This window comes from Nerophis lumbriciformis, linkage group LG01, assembly GCF_033978685.3.
Source record: "Nerophis lumbriciformis linkage group LG01, RoL_Nlum_v2.1, whole genome shotgun sequence".
In the NCBI taxonomy this organism is placed as follows: domain Eukaryota; kingdom Metazoa; phylum Chordata; class Actinopteri; order Syngnathiformes; family Syngnathidae; genus Nerophis; species Nerophis lumbriciformis.
In genome coordinates, this window is record NC_084548.2 from 60,755,276 (window position 1) to 60,775,690 (window position 20,415).

Sequence of the window (20,415 nt, forward strand, 5' to 3'; positions counted from 1 at the left end):
ATACAATGATTTGCAAATCATTTTCAACCCATATTCAATTGAATATGCTACAAAGACAACATATTTGATGTTCAAACTGATAAACTGTTTTTTTTTGCAAATAATCATTAACTTTAGAATTTGATGCCAGCAACACGTGACAAAGAAGTTGGGAAAGGTGGCAATAAATACTGATAAAGTTGAGGAATGCTCATCAAACACTTATTTGGAACATCCCACAGGTGAACAGGCAAATTAGGAACAGGTGGGTGCCATGATTGGGTATAAAAGTAGATTCTATGAAATGCTCAGTCATTCACAAACAAGGATGGGGCGAGGGTCACCACTTGGTCAACAAGTGCGTGAACAAATTGTTGAACAGTTTAAGAAAAACCTTTCTCAACCACCTATTGCAAGAAATTTAGGGATTTCACCCTCTACGGTCCATAATATCATCAAAGGGTTCAGAGAATCTGGAGAAATCACTACACGTAAGCAGCTAAGCCTGTGACCTTCGATCCCTCAGGCTGTACTGCATCAACAAGCGACATCGGTGTGTAAAGGATATCACCACATGGGCTCAGGAACACTTCAGAAACCCACTGTCAGTAACTACAGTTGGTCGCTACATCTGTAAGTGCAAGTTAAAACTCTCCTATGCAAGGCGAAAACCGTTTATCAACAACACCCAGAAACGCCGTCGGCTTTGCTGGGCCTGAGCTCATCTATGATGGACTGATACAAAATGGAAAAGTGTTCTGTGGTCTGACGAGTCCACATTTCAAATTGTTTTTGGAAACTGTGGACGTCGTGTCCTCCGGACCAAAGAGGAATAGAACCATCCGGATTGTTATAGGCGCAAAGTTGAAAAGCCAGCATCTGTGATGGTATGGGGGTGTTTTAGTGCCCAAGACATGGGTAACTTACACATCTGTGAAGGCGCCATTAATGCTGAAAGGTACATACAGGTTTTGGAGCAACATATGTTGCCATTTGAACATCAAATATGCTGTCTTTGTAGTGCATTCAATTGAATATGGGTTGAAAAGGATTTGCAAATCATTGTATTCCGTTTATATTTACAGTACATCTAACACAATTTCCCAACTCATATGGAAACGGGGTTTGTATTTTCACCCATCTTCACATATTGCTTCCTGTTGGTTAAATAGCTTCTTACCCAGTTCAAGACCAAACCTCTGATGCCATATCGTTCTAATTTTTGTATTAAAATATCATGATTAATTGTGTCGAATGCTTTCGTTAAGTCCATGAATACTGCGGCCGCACACTCTTTACCATCTATTGCATTGGTAATTTCCTCTGTTATTTTGATTAATGCTATTGATGTTGAGATATTTGCTCGGAATCCATATTGGTTCTCCACGAGTGTCCCACTTTTGTTGATAAATGTATCTAATCGGCTATTGAATAGTTTTTCCATGATTTTGGAGAATTGTGGAAGTAATGAAGCTGGTCTGTAGTTAGTAAACTGGTGTAGGTCTCCATTCTTATAAATTGGTACGACTTTTGCAATTTTCATTTTGTCAGGGAATTTGCCGGTTAGAAATGATAGGTTGCTGATATATATCAGAGGTTCTGAAATGTCTTCTATAACCTTTTTTATCGTTACCATATCTATTCCATTACAGTCGGTTGAGGTCTTGGATTTACAATTTTTTACAATTTTGATTATTTCTTCTTTTGTTATGCTTTTAAACATGGAATTGGGATTTCTGTCTATGATCTCACTCAAGTCCTCAACTGACCCATCATCTACATTTGGAATTCTTTGATCCAGATTTTTTCCGATACTAACAAAATAATCATTGAAACGTTCAACTATTTGGTTCATATCGTCATTTTTTGTATTTCCATCTAGAAAGTACTGGGGGTAATCTTTCTTAGCACCATTTTTAATGATGCTATTTAGGATGCCCCATGTTGCTCTCATGTTGTTTCTGTTCTTGTTTAATAATTGACTGTAGTATTCCTTCTTACATGTTCGTATACCAATTAGCTTGTTTTTATATTTCTTATATTCATTTTCTGCCTCTATAGATCTCTGTGTTATAAATATTCGATATAATGTGGGTTTTTTTTTGTGACAAGCATTTTTCAGTCCTTTTGTCATCCATGGTTGGTTGTTTTTCTTTTGCTTCTTACTAAGTTCTTTCCATGGACAATGTTTATCATAGAGTGTTAGAAAGGTGTTGAAAAAATTCCCATATGCATCATCTACATCATCTCCATGGTATACATTGTCCCAAATTTGTTTCCTCAGATCCTTATTGAAGGAAATCATTCCTTCTTCTGTGCATAGTCTTTGAAATGTCTTTTTGTCAATGTTCTTCTTCCTGTAGTTCCCATCATAAATAGTAAAAACTGGCAGATGGTCGCTGATGTGGGTTGTTAACAGTCCACTTGTTGCATTATTATCAAAGACATTAGTGAAGATATCGTCAATAAGTGTAGCACTGTGACTTGCAATTCTGCTTGGCCTTGTGATTTGGGGATACAAACTCATATTATACTTTGTATCTGTGAAGTCATTAATGGACTTTTGCTTATTGGGGTTCAAGAGATCAATATTGAAGTACTTTTTGACTGATTCCATTGAAAGTTCCCTTAATCCAGTCTTCAAATCCTTCAATACTTGAGTTGGGTGCCCTATGTATACAACTGATCAATACATTTCTACTTCTTTCATGACATATCTCAATGGTTATCAGTGACGTGCAGTCACTAGAGGCAGGTGAGGCGGGGCCTCACCTGCCATCATGGAAAGAAAAAAAATGTAAAAAGAAAAAAAAAAATTAAATTGTTATATGTATCCAGTGATTATACTATAAAGTTATTTTCCATTTAACTTCACCAGTTTTAGATTATATTTATTCAAAATCGCTGAATTTTCACATTTGCCGTTCAAATACTGAGAAGAGATGGTGCGGTGATCAGCAGCCAGTTGAGGCACGTCACTCAGTGCCGCAACATGGATTGCGGACTCTGCTAACTGCTGGCCTGCTGTGCAGTGAGACTGTATTGCTATATGAACTATATAATACATTTCCATAGTTTAGTTAGCTGAGGTATATAATGTACAGTGTATTTTGTCAACAACTCTATGTGTGTAACGTATTTCTTGTGCTGAGCAATCATAAAACTGCTGCGAAGACGCACTGTGTGAGGCTCACAGTAATCCCACCTCCTGGTGGTAGAGAATGCACTCCCGCCGTAGAATGCACCCCCTGACGAGTGTTGTATCAACTAAAGCCCACACTTAAACTTTCCACGTGCAAGATTGAATCTATTTAAAAAAGTTATTTAATAAGAAGCCAAAAAGTGCAAAAACAATAATGTTCGTGTTGGAGGAGTTGTGAATTACTGCAGGGACACAACATTAGGTACACCTGCAGACTGCAGCACGGATTTCATATTTCATTCATTCACAACTCCTCCAACACGAACATGATTGTTTTTGCACTTTTTGGCTTCTTATTGAGCTGCTGCATTTTTTTGGTTGGGTTGTTTATTTCTATTGAGTAACTTCTACATTTCTAAAAGGGGAGGAATGTAATAGAGTGATCTATGTTTGTCTGTTGCCATCTCCTGGTTAATGTTGGCTATAGCGTACTGTGGTTACTTTTTGGTTGGCCAACGATTTACGTGGTGTTGCGCACCTGACGTCCAAGTGTGTTGAGTCTGTTCTGAAGTCTACAGTAAAGAGACGTACTTCATCACCTCGCCTGGTTATTGCCTCCAACCCAATATATTATATAAAGGTAAGACCATAATAACGTTTTTTTTTTATTAAATGTGCTTTTTTGTGTGCTACAGTTTGTATGTGTAAAGTTAAGTTAAAGTACCAATGATTGTCACACACACGAGGTGTGGTGAAATTTGTCCTCTGCATTTGACCCATCCCTTGATCACCCCCTGGGATGTGAGGGGAGCAGTGGGCAGCAGCGGCGCCGCGCCCGGGAATCATTTTTGGTGATTTAACCCCCAATTCCAAGCCTTGATGCTGAGTGCCAAGCAGGGAAGAATGCTGGTATGAGCTTTTAAACATAACCCGTTAACTGCTGCCAATCAAATGGTGAATAAGAAAGTCTTTAGGGTTCATATGTTTGTAAATCTGACTGTGATGAAGTCAGTGCCTCACCAGCCATGAACCTCACCGCACGTCACTGATGGTTATACATTCTAAAACATTGTCAATAGCCAGTGACATGTTTTTTACCACCTTGTAATGGAAGTCCATCCATCCATCCATCTTCTTCCGCTTATCCGAGGTCGGGTCGCGGGGGCAGCAGCTTAAGCAGGGAAGCCCAGACTTCCCTCTCCCCAGCCACTTCGTCCAGCTCTTCCTGTGGGACCCCGAGGCGTTCCCAGGCCAGCCGGGAGACATAGTCTTCCCAACGTGTCCTGGGTCTTCCCCGCGGCCTCCTACCGGTCCTTCATCACATATACAGCAACACAGCCTCCGTTCTTATTTACTCTATTAATATAATTGAGTTCATATCCTTCTAGTCCAAAGTCCATTCCTTATTTTGTATCCATCCATGTCTCTGATACAGCGATCATTTTGAAAGGTTCTTTAAATTGTTCCAAAAATGATTTCATATTGTTAAAATTGGCATACGAGCTTCTGCAGTTAATATGAATAATTGACAGTGTGTTATTGGAATTAATGTTGGTGTTGTACTGTACTTCTGTATAATATAAACAATTATTGTCCATGTGAGAGAAAAAAATGTGTGTCTGGATCTATAACACTGTCCAAGTCCGTCCTGTTTTAATCAATGCTGGAAAAGGTTATAAATTGTCTGTTTGATTGATTGTTGTTTGTTTGTGTCATGGTTGTGTTGAATTTTTTTAATCGTTATTGATATTTATCCAGCTCTGCTATTTTTTTATGACTATTACTCTTGCTTCCTCTGGTGTTCCATTTAGTTTAATAAATATTTTGCAGTTTGCTGTCCATGTTTGTTGTATTTTGCCTTGTTTTCTTAGGCTATGTTCTTTTCTTTGCTAAATGTTAATTTATGTACACGTCTGTTCCTTTCAGCTTCCTCCCTTGTTTTAGTAATGCAGTTTTATATTTCCTATTGACGAATCTCATTATTATTACTGGTGCCGATCCATCCTTCATCTTATGGAGTGGGTGGCAAGCTTATACATTTGCCATGTCCATGAGTATGCCCTTGGACTCCATGAACGTTGCCACTTGCCTCTCTTTGGAGATGTCCAAATTCCCGGGCTCCTCTCCACCATTGGCGGTCACCGCCCGAGCATATGAACGGGGCTTTATATTAAAGGCCTACTGAATTGCGATTTTCTTATTTAAACGGGGATAGCAGGTCTATTTTATGTGTCATACTTGATCATTTCGCGATATTGCCATGTTTTTGCTGAAAGGATTTAGTAGAGCACATCGACGATAAAGTTCGCAACTTTTGGTTGCTGATAAAAAAAAGCCTTGCCTGTACCAGAAGTAGCAGACGATATGTGCGTGACGTCACCGGTTGTGGAGCTCCTCACATCTGCACATTGTTTACAATCATGGCCACCAGCAGCGAGAGCGATTTGGACCGAGAAAGCGACAATTTCCCCATTAATTTGAGCGAGGATGAAAGATTCGTGGATGAGGAAAGTGAGAGTGAAGGACTAAAGGGCAGTGGGAGCGATTCAGATAGGGAAGATGCTGTGAGAGGCGGGTGGGACCTGATATTCAGCTGTGAATGACTAAAACAGTAAATAAACACAAGATATATACATACTCTATTAGCCACAACACAACCAGGCTTATATTTAATATGCCACAAATTAATCCCGCATAACAAACACCTCCCCCCTCCCGTCCATATAACCCGCCAATACAACTCAAACACCTGCACAACACACTCAATCCCACAGCCCGAAGTACCGTTCACCTCCCCAAAGTTCATACAGCACATATATTTCCCCAAAATCCCCAAAGTTACGTACGTGACATGCACATAGCGGCACGCACGTACAATTTCCCAACTCATATGGAAACGGGGTTTGTAGAATATGGGTTGGGAAAATACCAAATTTCCATGTCAAATCAACATCACATCCAGACATTAAATAAACATCGTCAAAAAGCATGTTGTTTCAACGTTGTATTTGTTTTGTAGAATATTGGTTGGGAAAATACCAAATTTCAATGTCAAATCAACGTCACAACCCAACATTGATTAAAAGTCGTCAAAAGCATGTTGTTTCAACGTTGTATTTGTGTTGTAAAATATTGGTTGGGAAATGGCACGCGGGCTCTATCTAGTGGCACGCCAAAGAATCACTTCATTAAATATTGTCGTGACTTGACTCGAAGTCGTTATAATACGACTACTGTAATAATATGAATGTAAATAATTTTTACTATTATATTATATTATATTATTTAGGCCTAATACGCTTCTTTGTTATATGTTGGTCATTATGGTGGTACTGATAGAGCCAAGTGTTTTCTGAGGCGGTACTTGGTAAACAAGTTCAAGAACCACTGTTTTTTTATGTAATATGTGTCTATAAAAATATCAAAATGGCCACCTCATACTTTGAGTTAATGTTACGCGGCCCTAGGTGAAAAAAGTTTGTACACAATAATGTCACAGACAACACAAAAAGACACACAAAAAACAACAAATACAAAAAGATTGGGCTTATCGAAAACAACTTTAACATAATTAAGGACTTTTTTTTTTTTTTTTTTTTTTTTTACATTTTACAAGAGTTTATTAATAATTCAAAATCCTTAAAGCAATTGAAAAATGTGTGTTTTATTTTCAGAAAACGACTTTTATGTATAAAAAAAAAATGTATCCAGCAAAATGAAAATATTTGGGTTTTTGTTTATTTTTTAATTTTTTAATAAATATTTATTTTATATAGGGACGGCGTGGCTCAGTGAAGAATGGCTGTGCGCGACCCGAGGGTCCCTGGTTCAATCCCCACCTAGTACCAACCTCGTCATGTCCGTTGTGTCCTGAGCAAGACACTTCACCCTTGCTCCCGATGGGTGCTGGTTAGCGCCTTGCATGGCAGCTCCCTCCATCAGTGTGTGAATGTGTGTGTGAATGGGTAAATGTGGAAGTAGTGTCAAAGCGCTTTGAGTATCTTGAAGGTAGAAAAGCGCTATACAAGTACAACCCATTTATCATTTATCATTTATTTATTTATAATGTTTAACATTTACAAACAAACATATGAACAATAAAAATCAAGACAAGTACTAAAACGGTACAGAAACAGTACAATACAGCGCCAGTGGGTTGTAAACCCATTAAAACAACTACAGTATAATGCAATATATATATATATATATATATATATATATATATATATATATATATATATATATATATATATATATATATATATATATATATATATATATATATATATATATATATATATGTAGCTATTAATGTAGCTATTAATGTAGCAATGTGTAAATAAATGTTTACAAGTTCCGTAAATAGTCCAAATTTGGAGCACAGCGTCATAGTTTTTACAGCTTTTTGGTTGTTAGAGTTAGAAAGTGTTTTTTTTAGTAAATTTCTCATTCTTTTTTAAAGGCACAAAAACAGGTCGGGTATTGAGAAACGTACATTTATGAATATTATATATATATATATATATATATATATATATATATATAATTATAATATATAAATATGTAAAAATATAAAAATATATAAATAAATTAAAATGTATAAAATGTAAAAAAATAATATAAAATTTAGCCAATAGTATAACATGAAGGTAAAATTCCGATTAAAATTGTTTCTCATACTGTGTGTATCCAAATAGCACATCTTTAAAACAAAGCACAAATTTATCATGAATATTGTCCAAAAAATTTAAATATTAGCAATCATTTATTTAGTGTGAGAAGTTGTGGCCACACAGCAGATGCTCTTTGTTGCCGCGCAGCCCATTGTTGTTGAAAGCTGACACTGGGAGGGCGGGGCCAGTGTAAACCCCGCCTTCTCCGCCTCCGCGCTCTTCCTAATGGCTCTCCGCTGCCGTCAATCACCGTCGCCCCGCCCCCTCCCGTGAGCCGCCAAGTTGTAGTAAAAGTTTCCTGAAGTTTCCCTGCGCCACCAGTTGAAAGTTGACGGCCGCACTTGACGCTCGCCGGGGACGCGATGGCCGCCAAGATGAAGCTGTGTCGCACTTTTCTCGGTTCGTATCATCTTTTAACTTCACGAAAAGGGGCGAGGGGAAGAGAACTTTGAGCTAACTTCTCGCGAATGTTTGTTTGTTTGTTTGTTGTTGTTCTCGAGCGAGTCAGCTTAACGGTCGCTTTGGTGACGTCACTGAGGGGATGAAAGAGGTGACGGTTGGCCCTTCTTGTACGGGTCGGTGTGAAGAAATGACAATATTCCACCAACTTCTGTCCGTAGGAGTGAAAGTGCGCAGACAAAGGACAGTTGGTCCCCCGAGGGACTTTGCTTTGGTCCCGGGAGGGGAGGGGAGGGGTGGTGGGGGGCAAAGCCAAGCTGCGGGCTGATTAGAAACTTTTTGTGTGTTGTGTTAGTCTGCCGGCTTGTTCCATCTGTCGAGGGCCCACAGGGGCCTCCTCGGGTCCCAACCTTCGCACTCAGTCAGCTGCTGCCCATGTAATATTGATGCCGCGATAAAAATATATCTCCACGCAGGACTCTGGGCCATCTGCACACCCTCGCACCTGCCACGCACCTTTTTGTTCTCCCTCAAATCTTTCTTCAACTTTAGCAACTTCTTCATCGTCCGTAACATCGCGATATACATTTCTTTCATTCGATGTATCCCATTTAAAAGTCTTATATAAGTGTTAATAATGAAGACAGCACATGATGCAAGTGGCTGTATTAGTTATATTAGCCTACTATCAAAATTACTTTAAAAGTCTTATATAAGTGTTATAATGAAGACAACACATGATTTAAGTGTCTATATTAGCTATATTAGCCTACTATCAAAATTACTTTAAAAGTCTTATATAAGTGTTATAATGAAGGCAACACATGATGTAAGTGTCTATATTAGCTATATTTGCCTACTATCAAAATTACTTTAAAAGTCTTATATACGTGTTATAATGAAGACAACACATGATTTAAGTGTCTATATTAGCTATATTAGCCTACTATCAAAATTACTTTAAAAGTCTTATATAAGTGTTATAATGAAGACAACACATGATTTAAGTGTCTATATTAGCTATATTAGCCTACTATCAAAATTACTTTAAAAGTCTTATATAAGTGTTATAATGAAGGCAACACATGATGTAAGTGTCTATATTAGCTATATTTGCCTACTATCAAAATTACTTTAAAAGTCTTATATAAGTGTTATAATGAAGGCAACACATGATTTAAGTGTCTATATTAGCTATATTAGCCTACTATCAAAATTACTTTAAAAGTCTTATATACGTGTTATAATGAAGACAACACATGATTTAAGTGTCTATATTAGCTATATTAGCCTACTATCAAAATTACTTTAAAAGTCTTATATAAGTGTTATAATGAAGGCAACACATGATGTAAGTGTCTATATTAGCCTACTATCAAAATTACTTTAAAAGTTTTGTATAAGTGTTATAATGAAGGCAACATATGATTTAAGTGTCTATATTAGCTATATTAGCCTACTATCAAAATGACTTTAAAAGTCTAATATAAATGTTATAATGAAGGCAACATGTGATATAAGTGTCAATATTAGCCTACTATCAAAATGACTTTAAAAGTCTTATATACGTGTTATAATGAAGACGACACATGATTTAAGTGTCTATATTAGCTATATTAGCCTACTATCAAAATTACTTTAAAAGTCTTATATAAGTGTTATAATGAAGACAACACATGATTTAAGTGTCTATATTAGCTATATTAGCCTACTATCAAAATTACTTTAAAAGTCTTATATAAGTGTTATAATGAAGGCAACACATGATGTAAGTGGCTATATTAGCCTACTATCAAAATTACTTTAAAAGTATTCTATAAGTGTTATAATGAAGGCAACACGTGATGTAAGTGTCTATATTAGCTATATTAGCTTACTATCAAAATGACTTTAAAAGTCTTATATAAGTGTTATAATGAAGGCAACACATGATGTAAGTGTCTATATTAGCTATATTAGTTTACTATCAAAATTACTTTAAAAGTCTTCTATAAGTGTTTTAATGAAGGCAACACGTGGTGTAAGTGTCTATATTAGCCTACTATCAAAATTACTTTAAAAGTTTTGTATAAGTGTTATAATGAAGACAGCACATGATGTAAGTGTCTATATTAGTTATATTAGCCTACTATCAAAATTACTTTAAAAGTCTTATATAAGTGTTATAATGAAGACAACACATGATTTAAGTGTCTATATTAGCTACATTAGCCTACTATCAAAATTACTTTAAAAGTCTTATATAAGTGTTATAATGAAGGCAACACATGATGTAAGTGGCTATATTAGCCTACTATCAAAATTACTTTAAAAGTATTCTATAAGTGTTATAATGAAGGCAACACATGATGTAAGTGTCTATATTAGCTATATTAGCTTACTATCAAAATTACTTTAAAAGTCTTCTATAAGTGTTTTAATGAAGGCAACACGTGGTGTAAGTGTCTATATTAGTTATATTAGCCTACTATCAAAATGACTAAACATTTTATATAAGTGTTATAATGAAGGAAACACATGATTTAAGTGTCTATATTAGCTATGTTAGCCTACTATCAAAATTACTTTGAAAGTCTTACCGTATTTTCCGCACCATAAGGCGCCCTGGGTTATAAGCCGCGCCTTCAATGAACGGCATATTTCAAAACTTTGTCCACCTATAAGCCGCCCCGTGCTGTAAGCCGCATCTAACTGCGCTAAAGGAATGTCAAAAAAACAGTCAGATAGGTCAGTCAAACTTTAATAATATATTAAAAACCAGCGTTCTAACAACTCTGTTCACTCCCAAAATGTACGCAAATGTGCAATCACAAACATAGTAAAATTCAAAATAGTGCAGAGCAATAGCAACATAATGTTGCTCGAACGTTAATGTCACAACACACAAAATAAACATAACGCTCACTTTCTGAAGTTATTCTTCATTCATAAATCCCTCGAATTCTTCTCCTTCGTGTCCGAATTGAAAAGTTGGGCGAATGTGGGATCCAAAATGGCCGGCTCCGTCTCGTCGAAGTAATCGGAGTCAGTGTCGCTGTTGTCCAGCAGTTCTGTGAATCCTGCCTTCCGGAAAGCTCGGACCACAGTTGTGACCGAAATATCTGCCCAGGCATTTACGATCCACTGGCAGATGTTGGCGTCGTCTGGCGCTGTCTCCCTGTCTTAGTGAAGGTGTGTTCGCCTTCTGTCATCCACTGTTCCCACGCAGTTAGCAGTCTAGCTTCGAATGCCCTGTTGACACCAATATGTAGCGGCTGGAGGTCTTTTGTCAATCCACCCGGAATGACGGCGAGTATTGAATTAAGCGCGTAAGCGTGTCTCTTAATGTGATGTTATGAGCTAGCAAATATAACAACTACACTACCCAGCATGCAACGATAGTGACGAGCAGGCGCGGTAGCCCTGAGAAGCGTTGTATGCTGGCAGTTAGAATGTGGTTATGAGCACGCTGTGAGTAAACGTTGAGAACTCAGTTAACACGCCTCGTCTGCATTATTTATAATTAGACAGACAACACACTTAATAGGAGCCATTTTGGGGTCTTTACATAAACACACAAATGGAAATGAAACGTCACATATCCCAGCATGCACCGCGCGCTTCTTCTACGGGGAAAAAAGATGGCGGCTGTTTACCGTAGTTGCGAGACCGAAACTTTATGAAAATTAATATTAATATTAACCCATATATAAGGCGCACCGGATTATAAGGCGCACTGTCAGCTTTTGAGAAAATTTGTGGTTTTTAGGTGCGCCTTATAGTGCGGAAAATACGGTATATAAATGTTCAAATGAAGGCAACATGTGATGTAAGTGTCAATATTAGCCTACTATCAAAATGACTTTAAAAGTCTTATAAGTGTTATAATGAAGGCAACACATGGTGTGTCTATATTAGCTATATTAGCCTACTATCAAAATTACTTTAAATGTATTATATAAGTGTTATAATGAAGACAACATATGATGTAAGTGTCTATATTAGCTATATTAACCTACTATCAGAATGACTTTAAAAGTTTTGTATAAGTGTTATAATGAAGGCAACACATGATTTAAGTGTATATATTAGCTATATTAGCCTATCAAAGTGACTGTAAATGTATTATATAAGTGTTATAATGAAAACAACACTTGTTGTAAGTGTCTCTATTAGCTATATTAGCCTACTATCAAAATGACTTTAAAAGTCATATATAAGTGTTATAATGAAGGCAACACATGATGTAAGTGTCTGTATTAACTGTATTAGCCTACTATCAAAATGACTGTAACATTATTATATAAGTGTTATAATGAAAACAACACTTGTTGTAAGTGTCTATATTAGCTATATTAGCCTACTATCAAAATTACTATGTGTCGCAGGCTGACGCAAATCTTCGTTGACAGAAATGTTGAAATGTAATATTTATTCTACACATTTTTACAACATTGGAAAACATTAGTAAAACTTCTCAGAGGGTGAGATAACTCCTGGAAATGACTGTCTTAGAATGGCCAAAGGTATAGATGTGTGTGTCCAAGTTAAAGGAAATGGCCGGCTGTCTTCTTCTTGTGGATTTATTACAATCTTCTTTTTATTTTTATTTTTTTATTTTTTTTACAATCTTTGCAAGCTGGGTAACGTTTGCTGTGGTCTGGAACAACATGGCGCACAAACAACTATCAGAAATGCAGCCAATATTACATACAATGTGTCATGAGACATGCAAATATAAATTAAATACACAGAGGACATAAGTAAAGGAAATTAAATGAACTCAAATATACCCACAAACGAGGCATAATGATGCAATATGTACATACAGCTAGCTTAAATGGCATCGATTAGCTTGCAGTCATGCACTGATCAAATATGCCTGATTTGCACTCCAACAAGTCAATAACATCAACAAAGCTTACCTATGTGCATTCACGTACAGCATAAAACGTTTGGTGGACAAAATGTGACAAAGAAGGAGTGGCATAATACACTGTGGCAGCGTCGGAGAAAGTTGTACATGTAAACAAACTGTTGCGTCACAGTCCACAACTACGGTGATTTCAAGGACAGCAGAAATTAGTAGGACAAAACTGCGCTCGCCAAATACTCTCATCGGTGAAGCATAAAAAAAAGGCCATTATTATAGCCACCAGGGCGTCGCTAAAGAGCCGCATGTGGCTCTCGAGCCACGGGTTGCTGACCCCCGCATTAGACAATCAGCTTTAGAACAAAAACTACGTGAATCTTTCAACAACTCGCGATTGATTTCGATTCCGATGATTGGATTTTCAATTGGATTCGATTCAACGAGTCAATCAATCAAACGATAAATAAAAGTAAACTTGCTAATTTTGCCAGCCTCAAAAAGTTGGGATTTTTTCTGAGTGTCAAAAAGTCTGGATTTTTTTAAGTGTCACAAAGTTGTTGTTTTTCCTAAGTGTCACAAAGTCGGGATTTACTGTATACTAAGTGCCAAAAAGTCTGGAATTTTTTTAAGTGTCAAAAAGTCTGGATTTTTTCTAAGTGTCACAAAGTTGTTGTTTTTTTAAGTGTCACAAAGTCGGGATTTATACTAAGTGTCAAAAATTCTGGATTTTTTTCCAAGTGTCACAAAGTTGTTGTTTTTTTAAGTGTCACAAAGTCGGGATTTATACTAAGTGTCAAAAAGTCTGGATTTTTTCCAAGTGTCGAAAAATCTGGATTTTTTTTGAAGTGTCGAAAAGTCTAGATTTTTTCTAAGTGTCACAAAATTGGGATTTATACAATGTGTCAAAAAATCAGAATTTTTTCCAAGTGTCAAAAAGTCTGGATTTTTTCTAAGTGTCCAAGAGTCTGGATTTTTTCTAAGTATCACAAAATCGGGATTTTTACTAAGTGTGAAAAAGTTGGGATTTTTTCTAAGTGTCAAAAAGTCGGGATTTTTCTAAGTGTCACAAAGTCGTTTTTTTCCCCCTAAGTGTCACAAAGTCGGGATTTACTGTATACTAAGTGCCAAAAAGTCTGGATTTTTTCCAAGTGTCACAAAGTTGTTGTTTTTTTAAGTGTCACAAAGTCGGGATTTATACTAAGTGTCAAAAAGTCTGGATTTTTTTCTAAGTGTCACAAAGTTGTTGTTTTTTTAAGTGTCACAAAGTCGGGATTTATACTAAGTGTCAAAAAGTCTGGATTTTTTCCAAGTGTCGAAAAATCTGGATTTTTTTTGAAGTGTCGAAAAGTCTAGATTTTTTCTAAGTGTCACAAAATTGGGATTTATACAATGTGTCAAAAAATCAGAATTTTTTCCAAGTGTCAAAAAGTCTGGATTTTTTCAAAGTGTCCAAGAGTCTGGATTTTTTCTAAGTATCACAAAATCGGGATTTTTACTAAGTGTGAAAACGTTGGGATTTTTTCCAAGTGTCAAAAAGTCGGGATTTTTCTAAATGTCACAAAGTCGTTTTTTTCCCCCCTAAGTGTCACAAAGTCGGGATTTATACTAAGTGCCAACAAGTCAGGAATTTTTGAAAGTGTCAAAAAGTCTGGATTTTTTTCTGAGTGTCACAAAGTTGTTGTTTTTTTAAGTGTCACAAAATCGGGATTTACCGGTATACTAAGTGTCAAAAAGTCAGGATTTTTTCCAAGTGTCAAAAAGTCAGGATTTTCTTCTAAGCATCACAAAATCGGGATTTTTACTAAGTGTCACAAAATTGGGATTTATACTAAGTGTCAAAAAATCTGGATTTTTTCCAAGTGTCAAAAAGTCTGGATTTTTTTCTAAGTGTCGAATAATCTGGATTTTTTCTAAGTGTCAAAAAGTCTGGATTTTTTCTAAGCATCACAAAATCGGGATTTTTACTAAGTGTGAAAAAGTCGGGATTTTTTCTACGTGTCACAAAATCGGGATTTTTTCAAAGTGTTAAAAAATTGGGATTTTTTCAAAGTGTTAGAAAGTTAGGATTTTTTCTAAGTCTCAAAATGTCCGGTTTTACTTTAGCTGCTGTGCTGAATTAAGATTGTCAAAAAACAGACTGGCGTTAGCCTGCTAGCTAACTTAAATGCTAACACGAAAACAAGAGACATTACCGCCTTTCCCCGATCTAAACCTGTGTAAATACATTACTGTCTAGACAACGAAGGTACAGTATTTACTTTAAACCTAATTCACTTAAAAGCCACGCTGTTTTTGTGCAAAGTGATCGATAGAAACTCCACAGTGTTGCGTCGAAACAGGTGTCTTCAACAGGAAGTGAGCTCATAAACTGGAAGGGAACATTTAGAATTTTTTATAAAATTAAATGGAAGAAGATAATTATATTGCAAAATAATATGGCTCTTATAAAGACAAAACAATATTTAACGTATAGTGTTGGTTATTTATTTTAGTTATTTAAAAAAGAAAATACAACTTGGTTAACATTTTTAGTGTATAAGCAATGCTAACATGATCATTTTGGTAAAAATAACGTTATTTAGCCGTTTTATTGTTTTGGTTGCGTATATTTGAGGGTCAACAGAGACATCACTTTTTTTTGTTTTTTTTCTTTTGGTTGTGATTTTTGTTCAAGTGCAACATTTTGCTAACAGAGTATATTTAAGTTTTGTTACTTGTCTGTTTAATTGAAGTTGGATATTTAAAAGTTACACTTACAATGTTAAACTGGTTTTATTACATTTATTATTATTATGCATTATCACTACATGAGTGGTTCATTTGAAATAATGGTGGAAATAATATAATTTATCGGCATTTACTATCGTTGAACAACATTTGTTATCGGCCCAGGCCTAAATTGAACACGATTCTCGGTTCAAACCAATTTTAGTCATCTTTTATTTGGTTTTCTCTGGCCACTTTTATTTTATTTTGTAGGAGTAGTAGCAGCGACGTCCTTGTTCATTTTCGGAATCCGGTCAACTTCCTTTGTTTTCACTTTATCGAGCTGCAAATGCAAGTGACGTCGAGGCCACATTGGGGCCACATTGGGGCCACATTGGGGCCACATTGACTACGTTTATACTGCAGGCCAAAGTGGATCAAATCAGATTTTTTTTAGATCTGATTATTTCCAGCTGACTGTTTACACCAGATCTGGGCAAAATACAACCCATTAAGATTTTTAATCCGGCCTGCCGGACGTTCTACTTAACTTTTTAAGACTTTTAACATCAAAACTGTAGCCGCCATTATGATGTGGAGTGCTGTTTCCAAATGAGCGTAAGTCTTGAAATATAGAAAGTATTTCAATGGTTGAAATCTGTGCTTTTGAGTGTTATACAAGTTATTTCAGTAATCTACGTCACAGCAGCTCAGACGAGGAACAAAGCAGAGTGGGCGGGGTTTATTTTCAGAGCAGCCAGCCCGAAACGTGTGTCAGGAACAGATGCGGAAGCAGATTTGTACAACAAATTTCTGCATAAAAGTGATAATTTAACCATATTGCAGGTGTTTATTACACTTTGCATTCATATTTTGCTGTTTGTTACATTTTTGTGGTGTTTTGCTTGATTGTTCATATGTTGTTAATATTCAGTGTTTTATTGTTCATAGTTAATATTGTACATCCCACTTTCTTTATTTTCATGTACATTTTGGGTGCCCCATTCAGTAAAAAACTGTAAAATTCAATTTTTATTTTTTTTTAGGTGGTCTGTCATAACTTTTTTTAAATTCTATCGGACATTGTGACTTTTGGTATTAGTGTTCCTGAAAAAAAGGGACCCAAACACAGAGCAGATTTTTTACAGCTAAATGTGTACATATTATTTATACACACATCCACATTGGCCCCCCAGACACATTTTTTCTCTCAATGTGGCCCCCGAGTGAAAATATTTGCCAAGCTCTGGTTAGTAAAATGTGGTTTTTGATCAGACTGCAGTATAAATGCGCACAGGTCCCAATGTTGCCCCAATGTGGCCCCAACGTCACTTGCATGCGCGCGTTGTTAAAGTGAAAACAAAGGACGTTGACTTTGAGGAAGTCACTACTACTACTACTACTACAAAATAAAAGTGTCCACAACTTAAAAATGAGTGTTTTTATGTGAAAACAAGTTAAAGTAATATAATGTATGAATGGATGTATAAAGTGTAATACAATGGTCCCCAAACTACGACCCGCGGGCCAGATACGGCTTGCCGGCATCCAGAATCCAGCCCGCGGATAGTCCCGAGTAAAAAGAAAACATTTTTAAAATGTTTTTATTATTATTTTTTCAACCTGTCCTGTCTAGCCCATCCATTAATCCATTTTCTACCGCTTGTTGCTTTCTGTGTCTCCGAGCCGCTCAGGCAAATCATATTGTCTAAAATGCATTTTCCCATTGATAATGTGGCGTCATTATGCCCGTGCCGCCGCGTCGAGCGAGCGCATGGTAAGTGCGCGCTTTTTCAGTCAATTAGTGTGCGAGGGGGAAAAAATGGCGAAATTGTTGGGGAAACGTAAAATAGGCTCCGAGTGTAGTGGACATATGACTTTTTTTCGTTCAGTGTAAGGAAAAGGCAATTTGTCTAATCTCTATTGAGACAGATTATATGTATGTGTGTGTGTGTGTGTGTGTGTATATATATATATATATATATATATATATATATATATCCATCCATCCATTTTCTACCGTTTGTCCCTTTTGGGATCGCGGGGGGTCGCTGGAGCCTAGCTCAGCTACAATCGGGCAGAAGTCGCCACCTCATCTATGTATGTATATATATATATATATATATATATATATATGTATATATATATATATGTATATGTGTGTGTGTGTGTGTGTGTGTGTGTGTGTGCGTGCGTGCATATATATATATATGTATACCGTATATATATATATATATATATATATATATATATATATATATATATATATATATATATATATATATATATATATATATATATATATATATATATATATATATATATATATATATATATAATGTGTGTGTCTGTGTGCGTGCGTGCATATATATATATATATATATATATATATATATATATATATATATATATATATTAGGGATGTCTGATAATGGCTTTTTGCCGATATCCGATATTCCGATATTGTCCAACTCTTTAATTACCAATACAGATATCAACCGATACCGATATATACAGTCGTGGAATTAACACATTATTATGCCTAATTTGGACAACCAGGTATGGTGAAGATAAGGTACTTTTTTTTTTTAATTGATCAAATAAAATAAGATAAATAAAATAAATACATTTTCTTGAATAAAAAAGAAAGTAAAACAATATAAAAACAGTTACATAGAAACTAGTAATTAATGTAAATTTGTAAAATTAACTGTTAAAGGTTAGTACTATTAGTGGACCAGCAGCACGCACAATCATGTGTGCTTACGGACTGTATCCCTTGCAGACTGTATTGATATATATTGATTTATAATGTTGGAACCAGAATATTAATAACAGAAAGAAACAACCCTTTTGTGTGAATGAGTGTGAATGAGTGTAAATGGGGGAGGGAGGTTTTTTGGGTGGGTGCACTAATTGTAAGTGTATCTTGTGTTTTTTATGTTGATTCAATAAAAAAAAATAAAATAAAAAAAACGATACCAATAATAAAAAAAACGATACCGATAATTTACGATATTACATTTTAAAGCATTTATCGGCCGATTATATCTCTTACACATTATTTATATATATATATATATATATATATATATATATATATATATATATATATATATATATATATATATATATATATATATATATATATATATATAATGTGTGCGTATATGTATATACACACACATATACACACATATACATATATATATATATATATATATATACACATATACATACATACATACATACACATATATATATACTGTATATATGTGTGTATATATATATATACACAACTATATTTCAGAAGGCGTGGCCTTGTAAAAAAATCATTGTATGTGATTGGATAAACCACATGTCCGTTATCTTGAATGACGTGCTACTTCAACCACTCACATTGAAATCAATCCGTGACGCTGATCAGAGCGACGCTGGGAAATCCAAACCCGGTCGGAAGAAGAGCCAAAACATTTTTGCCACCAATAAATGCCTTCAAAACCGTTCTCTGTTCATCTTTTAAATAATTAATATTCAATAGCTTCGACAAAGCAGTTGCAATAACAGAATCATTGTTGTTTGAATCAAACAGTCGCTTCGGCGCTAGGTCACATCTATGAAATCCCGCCCGGCGATCCTGATTAGTTCATTATTTTTTGCTATCTCGAAGGAGTTTTGCAATGCCTTCGAACCCAGATCCTTGTGTGGAGGGGTCTGGCGAGAGTCAGGTTACCAAAAATTCATTCGTCTTTATTAAAAACCGAACCCGAATGTTGTGATGAAATATCCACTTCCTGGCGACCGCGTCTTTCTGACGCACACGAGTGACGTAGCTCGCCCAAAGACGACGAAAAAAGTCACATTCAGGTCGCATTGCGTTTAGACTGAAAGATCAGATTCCAATCGGATTCACAAACTGAATCCGAGGCCAAAAGATCAGATTTCAAGCACTTTGGAGCGTTTAGACTGACAAGAAAAAATCAGATCTGTGTCACTTGAGGAAAAAAAAAATCAGATTTGGTGTGCAGTGTAAACGGGGCCATTGGGGCCCCATCAAGGTCACATTGGGGCCACATTGATAAAGATCACAAAAAATCAGATTGAGAAAAAAGCCAATTTGGCCTGCAGTGTAAACGTGGTAAAACACTTGCCTCGCCTGCATAATATTCTGGTGCCGCGCTGAGAGAGCTGTCCATGGTTCTGACACACTCTGTAGAGCTCTCCAAAGTCCTGGTCAGCCTCAAATAGTTCTTTTTCACACAGGTGTGTCCAGACCATGGCGTCTTGCTGACTTTTTTCAGTAGTCACCCCCCAAACTCACCCGACGGATCAAAGTTGGGGAGATTTTATAACCCACCCAGCCTTGTTTATAGGACTCCAGTTGTTAGAGACCCCCCTCTCCCCGCACTCTGAAATCATACTGATGCCACGACGTGCGCGGCCGGTGATTGATTTCAGCTCCAATGCATAACAATGGGATTGCACAAAAAGAGCCTGCTGCAAGGAGATAAGAATTTAATAGAATTTCTGAAAGCTGAAGGTTGGGGCTTTTTTGAATATTCCCAGCGTGAGCGGCGTGGAGGCGGCAGATAAAGAATGGCATTTGTGGGGACTATTCTCAAATGGCTTGTAATGAATGGTTGTCATTTCCGTTAATGGTTTCA

The 20,415-nt window shown here is 36.2% G+C and overlaps 1 protein-coding gene across 4 annotated transcripts in view; it reads left to right on the forward strand.

Moving 5' to 3' along the window:
- Positions 1–20,415, forward strand: part of LOC133570656 (myelin transcription factor 1-like) — a 430,657-nt gene that overhangs the window by 243,852 nt on the left and 166,390 nt on the right. Inside the window, exon 1 of one of the 4 annotated variants that reach the window (XM_061923358.2) lies at positions 8,058–8,193. The exons of the other annotated variants lie outside the window; for them this stretch is intronic. Coding sequence (XP_061779342.1) covers positions 8,157–8,193 — 37 coding nt within the window. The 5' untranslated portion in view covers positions 8,058–8,156. Of the gene's footprint in view, positions 1–8,057; positions 8,194–20,415 lie in introns of those variants that run through there. 4 annotated transcript variants of the gene reach the window in all.